General features: G+C 36.4%; 1 protein-coding gene across 4 annotated transcripts in view; it reads left to right on the forward strand.

The window, feature by feature from the left end:
* The window catches only part of b4galnt1a (beta-1,4-N-acetyl-galactosaminyl transferase 1a), a 37335-nt gene extending 24758 nt beyond the window's left edge, over positions 1–12577 (forward strand). For 3 of the 4 annotated variants that reach the window (XM_052091593.1, XM_052091591.1, XM_052091592.1), the window contains exons 5-11: positions 364–404; positions 632–824; positions 3357–3449; positions 3542–3729; positions 8012–8152; positions 11841–12078; positions 12348–12577. In XM_052091593.1, coding sequence (XP_051947553.1) covers positions 364–404; positions 632–824; positions 3357–3449; positions 3542–3729; positions 8012–8152; positions 11841–12078; positions 12348–12565 — 1112 coding nt within the window. In that variant the 3' untranslated portion in view covers positions 12566–12577. The remainder of the gene's footprint in view (positions 1–363; positions 405–631; positions 825–3356; positions 3450–3541; positions 3730–8011; positions 8153–11840; positions 12079–12347) is intronic. The other variant, XM_052091594.1, reaches the window with a different exon arrangement.
* The last annotated feature ends 14 nt before the right edge of the window (positions 12578–12591 follow it).

Here is a 12591-nt window from a genome sequence, read left to right on the forward strand (position 1 = left end):
AACTTGATGTTATTGGAATAGTTGTGCAGGATTTCCTAATTGTCAGTCTTGTTGGAGAGCAAGTCCAGGAATATGTAGACAGTTGATGTATCATTCAGAATCAGAGTTGTGGATTTTAGTCAGATTTGAGTCACAATTTTTTGGACTTGAGCTGAATAAGACCATCCAAATATTACAGCCATTTAAAACTAAGATGTCATTATTTCTACATGTGTGATAAATATGCACTGTCAAATATTCTAATCAATAAAACTGCAAAAACATTTGCAAAGTGTACAGACCATATTTCACTAGTTTATTTTTTAAAACAAAAACATTAGCAAGGTCAAGCAATAAGTCCATGTTTTTGTGTTCTCAATCAAGGTTTGAGTCTGAAGGACTATTCCAAGAAGAGCCATTATTTGGTAAGTCTACCATTATTCTTTGTACTCTATAATTGGTAACTGATCCTGGGGACCTACTGCACCTTTTGGATGACTGCCTCATCTAATATAATAAGTAGTATTGGTATGTAACTAGTATGAAAGATTATAATTCTTCATCATTGCACAAGGATTTCCATGTACAATAGTAGACAAACATGGTTACTTTTGGCTCTCATCTGGCTCAGAAAGCTGTGATTTGCATACAGAATCAATTGCAGGTTAATCTTAGTGCTACAATGGGAACATTCGATACAGCTGCATTGGTGGATGGAGTGCAAATCAAATTGGATGGAGAGATGCAAATTAGTTTTGTGAGCAGATCACTGGCCGCACTGAACAGACAGCTACAGTTTGTTACCTACACAAACACACAGTTCCACCCCAACACAGCAGATATAGGTGAGAACCCAAAACACCATAGCAGAGCTAACTTTTTGCAAATGAATGGCTGCTGTTAAGCTTTCTAACCAGTTTGGACATGTATTCCAACATGCATTACAAGATTTTACTTTCTGTTCAAATCTTTCCCTAATAAAAGCAGGAAATGTTACAGCCCTAATTAGGTGTGATGACTGATGGGTGTTTGTTTTATTCAGAATTTTGACCAATATTGCTTTTCATTGGCTGTCTAAAAATCTGATTGTGATAAAAACAAGAGAATGGTTTAGGTTAAGTCAAATATCCATTTTCTTGCCAGCATATGTTCTCAGTCATGTCCCAAGTCTTGTAGAACCTGTTCCAGTGATAATGATGCTGTAATAAATCAGACCCTGACACAGAAAATAATTTAACAGTAGAATAAGGATGCAAATGTAAAACTTGATGTCATAATCAGGTCCCACAATCCAAAGTGCCCAATTCAATGGATAAGGCAAGATAACCAAAATATAATGTAATCAGAATACAGTACAATAGAACCTTGTGGAATTGCAGAAACACTGTCAAGACTGTAGAGATTGCTGCAGGGGTCTTACTTTTACTCATGAAGTATATTATACTGGCATATTATGCTATATTTTAGTGAAATGTTTCATTGTTTCAATTTGAAACATAAAATTTTTTTCTTGTTTCACTTAAATATTTATTATTCACTTTGTCATAATTAGAGCTGTCAGAATTAATGCGGTAATGCATGCGATTAAAGTTAAAAACCAGCATAAATACTGGCTGGAAGGGCAGAACCTTTCATAATGTGTCTTTCCAGAGTCAGTGATAAAATGGAGAAAGGACCTCTATTGCTCTGTTGCTATTTGATGTATAAAACAAGCCCAGATGGGACATGTGATAGGCTGAAAAATACTTGTTTTCTATTTAAGGTGCATTTTAATAACCACAGAAGCATGTGATGTCTTAATTATCACCAAAACACAGAATGAGACCTTTTTGTCTTTTGGAGTTCAAAGCGACGCTTGACACTGGCGTTGACATCATGACATCAATCATGAATTGCTGTTGCTAAGTCGATAGCTAAAGTATACTGGCAGATTAATATTGTGGATGAGAATTTAAGAGATTTAATGCCCATTGCAATGAAAATGCAACCATGTGGGAGACTAGTTCTTTCAATTTGCCAACCTCCCAATTAGACTTTGGGAAACATTTAATGTAATTTGAATTGGTGCTATTTTAGTGCTTTTCTGTCTTTATACTGTGGAAGGCTTTGTTTGGAAAATGTTAATGTAGAAAAAAAATGATTTTGACATGTTCAAATGAATATATATCAAATTTCAGCACTTTCAAAATCTACGATTAATCACATTTCTGAATAAACATTAGAATTTTTTCAGTTTAAATTGGATTTTGAATCCCAGATTTTCCAAATGGACCTCACTGTAGGCTATAATGGTGTGTGCTTGCATTCTCTCAACATGATCGCACATGTTGGAAATTTAAATGTTGCTTTTGATGTTCATGTATACTGAAATTGACCTCATTCTGACAAATTACTGACAAGCAGCATCCCCCATCCCCTGACATTTTCCCATTAATTCAACCATTTTTACTTTCCCTGTGGCACTACTGATAGCATGTCACATGATCAATCTCCAAGACATGGGTTTGAGTCCCGTGGAAAACCGGAAGTAATCGCATTTACTCTGGGACACGGACCAAGTTTGAAATGGCGTCCTACCTTACTACTCTTGCTATTACTAGCAAGACAACAGTGTTGAGCATAATTCTGTGGTTGCATGTTTTCTTTTAAATTAAATTTTCACTGACAGTTAGGATTAGGCTTGGGATTTGATTTAGGGGTAGGGTTTATAAATGTACAATCCTGATCACTGAATTTCGTTAATGCAAAGACCGATTTTAGTCATAACTTTTTATCTCTTGTTATGAAATTTCTATTGTGATCAGTTTGGTTCTTTTTCCTTAATTTTGTAGTTTTGGGACAGTTATTGAAGTTTGTTGGTAGAATGTTAAGAACTTTGTATGCCAGTTTGAAAATGTATTTTGACAGGTGAAATTAATGATTGCTGAAAACAGTTTAATACTCCAGAGAAGGGGAGCTCTATTGGTTACAAGTTGTTGCAGCCTCACAAGATATAGATGCTTCTTGCAGACATTTCAGGGAATTGTCCATTATTCATAATATTGATTAGTTATCTATTGCTTTTGGGGAACAGATTTTTTGACCTCTTAATAATACCAAAAGTGCTCTTCACACTATTCTGCAGCTTTACAAACATCTTTTAACTCTGTTCAATATGTAAACAAAAAGTTTTTTTTGTATCCTAACAAATACACATAGTATATACACCAATCAGCCACAACATTAAAACCATCTGCCTAATATTGTGTAGGTCTCTATGCACACAATAATAGGCAAGTGGTTTTAATGTTGTGGCTGATCAGTGTATATACAACCTATTTCTTTGCCTATCATTTTATTTATGTTCTAATATGAAATTATTTATTTGTCTTTAACAGTACAACTGAATACTGTCGGATTCCAGGCATCCTTCACCATTAGAATCAGACATCCACCAATGCCCAAGTTCTATAATCCTGGACCCCAAAAGGGTATTACAGATAACATTTATAATACATTTATAATTTAAAATTGAATTTTTTTATTTCACAATGGTAACTCACTTTTATTATTGTTCTCACAGAATACAATGTAAACACTCTGGTCACTGTAGCCACAAAGACATTTCTACGCTACGATAAACTTCAAGATTTAATCAACAGCATTCGACAGTTCTACCCAACTATAACTATAGTGATCGCAGATGACACCAAAGACCCTAAACCTATGACCGGACCCTACATAGAACATTATCTCATGCCCTTTGGCAAGGTATGGCTCATACTGTATAAGTATACTGTATTATAATGTGTTATCATATTGTATAAAGTGCATTAATATACTCCCAAAGTTCTTGGGTTCTTGCAACAGGGCCCAGGTATCAAATTGTCTTGTATAGAAATTATGGTTGTTGTGATAAGCAGACCTGTTGATCATTTATATAGTTTTTCCTATTTTATTGCTGTTTGGCTATAGCTCTTTATTGCTGCTAAATGAGGCCAGTAACCTACATTTTCTGCTTGTATTCTTGCATATGATCTCTGTATTGGCTTTGTGTAAGCTACACTACATGGCAAAAATTATGTGGACTCCTATTATATGTTTGGCTATTCGAGTTACACGCATTAAAAGCAGGTGCATAAAATCAAGCATGCAATCATGCAATTTCCTTAAGTAAACACTTAATAGAATGGTGCATACCTTTTTCTGTGACCACAAGACAATGCACCTTTGCACAAAGCGAGGTCCAAAAGCAGATGGTTTACTTAGTCTGATGTGGAAGAACTTGACTGACCTGCACACCGTGTTTTTCCCGGCGCGTGGCTTGAGTTTTTGTTTGTTGCCTGATAGCTTGCTAAGCCTTCACTAGTTTTTATTTCCATTAAAATAATAACTACACTAAACCTTTTATTGTGATTTGTTGAGATTTTTCTCCATCCGCTTTTTGCATTTTCCTCACGTTAATTTCTATTGGGATTTTTTGCAATTTTACTGCTTGCATTAATCTCCCCATATTACAAATGTATTTACACAATCACTCCATCGATATCAAAAATGCGCTGATTAGGCTCTACGACAAACAACTGCATTAAGTCATAGCATCAGCACTGGTTATTGTCACCTTGCACTGAATGCCACATATTTAAAATAGCTACATCTGTCAGCAGTGAAGGTTTTACATGCAACAAATATGTGGAATTAGCCAGGCTGATGGAGATGATAAATGAGTTCGAGACACGAATCCAATACTATTGGAGGTCCGTGAGAAAGAGAAGCCATGAGGTACTGTTTCGAATACGGTCAGCACAGCAGGCTATACATACTTTCTGGTTCCGACAGTAGGGCAACAAGTTTCCAACAAGTTCTCCCACTCAGTGACTCACCTAATGAGAATCCCGTTGAAAGCGCACTGGTTGTAGGGTATTCTATTTAACAGAATGTGAAAATAGAGACTTCTGCCACTTTAGTCAAATGTCATCTGGGGCCAGGGTGCCTGACATAAGATCAAATTTAAAAGTGCTGGCTAATACAAAATGAAGGTTTTCATAGTTTGTAATTCTTATGATGTCCGAATTGGCCAGTCACTAAAGATAACACAAAAAATAACATTTAAAGTGGTGTGTGAACTTGCAATTATGATGTCAGACAATGTAATATGCTCTGGTCCCTCCCTGCTTATCACAATGATGATATACAGTGGCATGCAAAAGTTATGTGGACCCCTGGCCAAAATTTATGTTGCTGTGAATAGTTAAGTGAGTAGAAGATGAATTGATCTCCAAAAGGCATAAATTTAAACATTAAATATTCTTTTCAACAAGTTAAGCAAGATATGTATTATTATTTTTTTGCACTATTTTAGAGTGAAAAAAGAAAAGGAGCGCCATGCAAAATTTGGGCACCCCAAGAGTTTATAGCTCTCAGAAAACTTTTACCAAGGTCTCATACCTTAAGGACATTGTGGCATGGCTTGTTCACAATTATTGTTTAGAAAGGCCAGGTGTTGCAAATTTCAATATTCAAAGCTTTGCAAATACTCTTACTCCTCAAACCTTGTCTCAACAATCTGCAGCCAAGTGCTACTCTAAGCAGCTGCCTAGCACTCTGAAAATTAAATTGGTTGATGCCCACAAAGCAGAAGGTGGCAATAAGAAGATAGCAAAGCATTTTCAGGTAGCTGTTTCATCAGTTCATAATGTAATTAAGAAATAGTAGTTAACAGGAACGGTGGAGGTCAAGTTGAGGTCTGGAAGACCAAGAAAACTTTCCTGGAGAACTGCTCGTAGGATTGCTAGAAAGGCAAATCAAAACCCCTGTTTTACTGCAATAGACCTCAAGGAAGATTTTGCAGACTCTGGAGTAGTGGTGCACTGTTCTACTGTACAGCGACACCCGCACAAATATGACTTTCATGGAAGAGTCCTGAGAAGAAAACATTTCCTGCGTCCTTGCCAAATTCAGCATCAGTAGTTTGCAAATGAACATCTAAACAAGCCTGATGCATTTTGGAAACAAGTCCTGTGGACTGATGAAGTTAAAATCTTGGAGAAAAAAGGGTGCAGAATTTCATGAAAAGAACACCTCTCAAACTGTTAAGCACATGGGTGGATCGATCATGCTTTGGGCTTGTGGTACAGCTAGTGCCATAAGGAACATTACACTGGTAGAAGGAATAATGGATTAAATTTAGGGCTGTCAATCGATTAAAACTTTTAATCGAATTAATTACATGGTGTCCAGATTAATTAATCGCATATACAAATATTTGCTGAGAAAGTCCCTTATATAAAAATAATTCAATATATAATGATCATTCAGATAATTAAAATGCATTACATTCTTGTGGCAGAAGAGTTAATCATTGATAAGACAATACAAAAAGCGGCTTTAGAATACAATGTATTGTTTACTACCATATTATTGATTATAAGTCAATCATTGGCATACAGTTCACAGCAATCCATTTCACAAGTGAATTTGTCAATCAGTTGGAGATTTATTATGAGGGCTTGTTTAAGGGCCCATCAATTTACACCTGCGTCAGACTTTTTTTTAAAAACTTTTTTTATTATTACTGCTTACAAAACTTTTACATCTAGAGCCAAGAGGTGTATTAAAACAAACAACAACAAAAAGGAAAATAAATAAATGAACAGTTTAATAAAAATATCAAAATGTTTACAACTTATGGTTTATAACCACCATACTTACAGTTGTGCCCAAACTTTTGCAGGCCACTCTTATTAGTAGATGATCATCACTAAATGGCTGGATGTCGGAGTGTCTGGAGAATAGCATAGGATTTATAGACAATTGGCCATGTTCTTGTGATAGACCTGACCTGCTAAAGAGAGACTGTGTCCATCCCTCCAGGGTAGTTGGTGCTTTCCTCTAATAATTTGGCTCACAGTGTAGGATATCAGCTGTTAAATATATCCAAAGTTCGTCGGAGTTGCAGAAACTTGATGGCGTGTCTGATTAATACACGGGACAAATACCAGTCCTTTGCTCTTTTATTTTAAGTTCAGGATGATTAAGCCTTGGGTAATTCACATGACATGAAGTTCGTACATTCACATGGAGCTGATTCACAAGATGTAAATGGACAGGTGTTAATGGATGGACAGGATGTACAAGATGTACAAGATGTTCTTAAGTCATTAACACATCCTAAGGAAAGGACAGCTCACCAATGCCAAAAAAAAGGAAGGAAGTGAGGTCTACTTATAGACCTCGACCAAGGGGTGTATGGGTAATGTAGTGCATTAAATTTAGTAGTGTAGTTTGCTTGGAATTGTGGGATATGTAGTACAAATATATATATGGGGGAAAAAAAGGAAAAAAATTAAAGATAAAGGGCTAAATTCGCAACACATATTATTAATAATGTAAGGAAGCAGATAGACTAAACCGACTGTCTGTTAGCTGCCTTGATATGTGACCCAGGTCACGTAAACTACAACACATAGATACTGTATCACCTAGATACCAAAAAGAGATTGCGTCTGTTCCCGTAACTACCAAACACAAAACCTTTTATAGAGCTCTATTTTAAGAGCACTAGCTCTAAGCGCAGCGCATTGCCATAAGTCATACATGCAAAGTCAGTGGGTGTGGCCATGAAGTTTTGGTATTTTTGTGCATGCACTAAGTCTATGCACAAGTGGGTTTGGCGAACTCGTGTGTGCAAAGCACTAATGGGCTGGGACTAGCACAATTGAATTCTGAAGTTCTTCTCCATATATGAAATGGCTGCGTCCATTTATATATTTAATTTCCTGTTAAGCACCAGCGATACAAAGACATCACATTCATAAGAAGTTGGTAGGATGAAGGGACTGTGTGCAAAGAATAGAAAAATTTACTCCAGAGTGGAACCTGGTATAACTGTTAAGGGAGGACCTACTCCCTATTAATGCCATATCCCTATTAAATGTCTAACAACCACAAATGGGTGTGGTGTTCAGGTATCCAATTACTTGTCATGCAGATTGCTATGTGTTCCTCTCAGGACAAATTGATCTTCTAAATTGCTGTCCACTGTTCATTACAGGGCTGGTTTGCTGGCCGCAACCTGGCAGTCTCTCAGGTGACAACCAAATATGTGCTTTGGGTGGACGATGACTTCATTTTTACCTCTAAAACAAAGCTGGAAAAAATGGTGGATATTTTGGAGAGAACAACTTTGGACCTGGTAAAATAAACTTGTGATTTACATATCATTTACAATGCAAATTTATGTTCATGACTTATTGTAGCTTTTGCAGTTTTCCAATCTTGCTCAGATTGAAAATTGTTACATTACATTTTTTGCCTTTTAGCCACTTTTATTGATATGGTTTGTAGAGAGAGGCCAGGAAATGATGGTGAGCCAGATAGACTCTAGTTTTATGTAGCCAGACCTTTTAGTAGAAAACAACTGAGCTTGACTATATTGCAGCTTATTCTGTCCAAGGACCACCCACTTAGACAGGAATAGCTGTCTGACTGACATGTAAAACAGTCAATCACAATTACGTGGCAGTCTCCTTGAACGATTGAACAGGAAACCTGTAAAAACACAGACAGATCTCACAATGAATTCAGATACAGTAAGTTGAATTCCCTATCTGTCACTCTCGACATTGTGTCGATGTAGTGACACTAGGGAGCTCTCTTGGGAGTCCCAAACACCTCTGATCTTTGAGAAAAGGCCAATGGGAATTGGCAAGTGAAATTTGCATGCCACTCCCCTGGACATACATGTATAAAAGGAGCTGGATCGCAACCACTCATTCAGATTATTTCTCCGGTGCTGAGCGGTTGATTCACAGAGAGCTGAACTCCACTGCTGGTCCATTCACCTCTGCATGCTGTTGGATTTACATCGCATTTCGACGGTTTCTCCCCCACGTGAACGGATTGAGTGCAGAGAATGCCACGGGTGCTTCGACAATGTAAAAGAGTATATATTCTTGCAATAAAAGAGTATATTAGTGGCACTGACAGAGAGCATCCTTTTAAAGATGCCTTTCCGTCTGTGTTTAGTTCCTGGTTGCAGTCACTACCTCTCTTTCGCTTTCCATTACTTGAGCAGATTACATGCAGGTATTTATCTGCCCAAAAACCAGCACAGAGAATGAGAGAATATTCAGTGAAGCATCTCATGTTCTTGATGAGAAGAGGAACTCTCTCTCCTGCCAGAAAGCTGAGCAACTTTTTTTTTTTTCTTGAAGAGAAACCACTTTTACTTAAATAAGAAAGCAGTCCAATTTGCTGTGTAGAGCAATTACATAACATTTTGTGTAGCCCTGTAAAATTTTGTTCTTCACTTGAGGCTACATCTGATGTTTACGGTTTGAGGTTGGTTTTATTTCTATTTCTGTTGTTTTGCACAATAATTTTCAATTAATGTTGTGAATACATTTACATAAAAATAATGAATGGATTTAACTAATTCAAAGAACGAAAAAATAAATAAAATAATATAGGGCTAAATGCTCAAGCGCACACGAATTCGTTCTGACTGTCTGCTCAGACTAACAGCCTCACCTGTTGCTCCTGTCAGTCAGACACGCAGTGTCAACCAATGTGCAAAGATGTGAGGGAGGGCGGAGCCAATTTGTGTAGTTCAGATTGTATTCATTTTGAATTGTTACATTTATATGCCCTTTGTTTATATACATTAAAAATAGTTAAACTGGCAGTACCGCTGCTCCCTATAAGTGTAGGGAACCAACTCACTAGTGGTGCACCAGAAAGTCCATCCGACTGGCATTACTCGCAAGTTATACGTTATTTAAGGACCCGAAAACAGTTGTGGAACACAGATTATCGCTTCACGCTCATATCACGCGAAATTGTACAAAATTTACAAAATTAAAAAGTTATACTTTAAATGCAAATTTTTAATAGCATTCTTTTTCATAACAAACCAATGAATATTTAAATACATTGTGATTAAGGTAGAGTATGATTTAATAATTTAATAAGAATTGTTTTAACGCCAATCATAGTCAAACTATCGCAAATTGTAAAATAATTCGGTAAAAAAATTAAAAAAATTTTTAAAAAGCTGTTTGGGAGTTAAAAGAGGTTTTTGGTGAGCTGAGCCGAACGAGCCAGCTCACTGAAAAGAGCCAGAATGCTCTTATCTTTTTTTCAATCACTAGTTGAGCCGATTTCGTCCCGTGTGTTGTCAGGTATGATCAAGTAAGAATGTGGGGCAACTGGCTGTTTTGCACTTCTTGTGTACATTACCTTTCCCCTCTTGGTTACTCTTGTAACCTCCGTTCCCTGATGGAGGGAATGAGATGCTCATTCATTGTGTCACTCTTGCCACAACACTGAACTACCTGCTGAAATAAAAAAATAAAATAATTTAATAAAATAAACTGCTAAGGTCAATATTATTAGCCCCCTTTAGAAATTCTGTTTGATTGGCTACATAACAACCACTGTTATCCAATGGCATGCCTAATTAATCCCCATAACCTTGAACTTCTAACTGAGGATTAGTATCTAGCAAAACAACTAGTGAAGTAATATAAAAACTGTCATCATGGCAAAGACAAAAGAAATTTGTTTAGACTTGAGAAAAATAATTGTTAATGCTCACAAAGCAGGAGAAGGATATACACATTTATCAAAGCGTTTTCAGGTGTCAAGAACTGCCGTGAGAAGTATTATCAAGAAGTTTGAAGAGTCCCACACAGTGCAAAACAAGACTGGCAGAGGCAGGAAGCAAAAGATTTCAAAAAACCTTGGAAAGAATACTGGTGAGAGAGGTTTCAAAAGGGATACACTATTGACTATTAACAGCAGAGGGCTAATAATTTTGACCTGCAGATTTTTTTTATTCTTTGTTATAATTTTGTTTCTATTTGTATTATAAACACTCTAAATTGCCTAAATAAACTTCTGTTTAGAAATGCTATGTTGAAAAAAATCTTTGCTCCATTAAACAGCACTTGGGAATTATTTGAAAAATAACTAAATATTTCATAGGGGGCTAATAATTTTGTCTTCAACTGTAATTACATCAAATCAGAAAAGTTTCAAATAATGACCAATTGAGCTGATTTCGATCAATTCTGCAGGTCTGCTCCTTCAAAACCAAATTTCATGGTGTGTAAAGAATGAAAAATTATTTCTTCTCATATAGATTCTCATATTTGATCTCATATGGATTTGATGTCATGAAGGGAATATAAAAACTAAAAATACAAAAACAGTCACTGTGATGGTACCCTTGTTTTGGGTGCATATATTTACCCTTTAAGAGACAAAAAGGTACACAATTGGTAATTAGGGTACAATTATGTACCCAAAATATGAACTGCTTAGTTCACCCAAAAATTTAAATTCTCTCATTTATGCAACCTCATATGTGTATTTATTTTCCTGCTGAACACAAAGATTTTTTGGAAAAATATCTCTGATTTGTGGGTCCTTACAGTGTAAATGAAAGGTGGCCAGAACTTTAAAGGTCCAAAAAGCACATAAAGGAAGCATGAAAGTAATCCATAAGACTCCAGTGTTTACATCCATATCTTCAGAAGCGATATGTTAGGTGCGGGTGGGAAATCAATATATAAGTCCGTTTTTTACTATAAATCTCCACTTTCACTTTTGTTTCTGGCAATTCACATTCGTTGTGTATATCACCAACTACTGGGCAGGTTTGCAGAATATAATGCAAAATTACTTATATAATGATCTTTTTCTCACCCTCACCAATCAGATCACTTCTGAAGATATGGATTTAACACTATTAATTACTTTTGAGTCATGTGAATTAATTCTTGGCTGCATTTTCTTTTCTTTTTTTTTTTTCACATTTTCTGTACATTCAATCTGACTAAAGCTGCTTGCTGGGTTTGTATGCGTGTGTTTGTACTAAGGTCGGAGGTGCCGTCAGGGAAGTGACAGGATACACTGCCACCTATCGACATACCATATCCACAGATGCAGGTGACGAGGAGGGAGATTGCTTGCATATAAGGACGGGATACCACCATGTTATCGAGGGATTTCCCAATTGTGTGGTTGCAGATGGTGTCATTAATTTCTTTATGGCTCGCACAGAGAAGATGAGACAAGTTGGCTTCGACCCTCGTCTGTCTCGGGTTGGCCATTTAGGTGAGAAATTAATGCTGAATTAATAATACTTGTGGGGGAGTAACTATGGGGCAAAGCTGTTTCACAGGAAAGTTGTCACAAGGGCTATATCGCAGTAACTAATAACAAGAGCTATATCCTCTGTATATTGTGACATGTACTTTTGCTAATAAAAACGAAAATTAATATTGCTTATAGAATTAATTTTATTGACTTTGTAATGTTGATATGTACATATTAAGAATACAGTTTTGAGTTATGACATTTTCATATGAATGTTTTCTCTTTAGCATTTTTCATAGATGGGCTTGACTCTCTGTATGTGGGCTCCTGTGATGATGTTATTATCAATCATGCATCAAAGATCAAAGTCATGTTGCCATGGGGACAGTCTGATATTGACAAAGTCTATTCCAAGTTCCGCCATCCCACCTCACAAGAGAATAGTGTGAATGAATATGATCTTTTCTATCGCAAGAACCATTTTAAATGTGTCACTAGCAACTAAATGTGGAATGTCACAACCTCTGTGAA

This window comes from Xyrauchen texanus, chromosome 25 (genome assembly GCF_025860055.1).
Source record: "Xyrauchen texanus isolate HMW12.3.18 chromosome 25, RBS_HiC_50CHRs, whole genome shotgun sequence".
NCBI lineage: Eukaryota > Metazoa > Chordata > Actinopteri > Cypriniformes > Catostomidae > Xyrauchen > Xyrauchen texanus.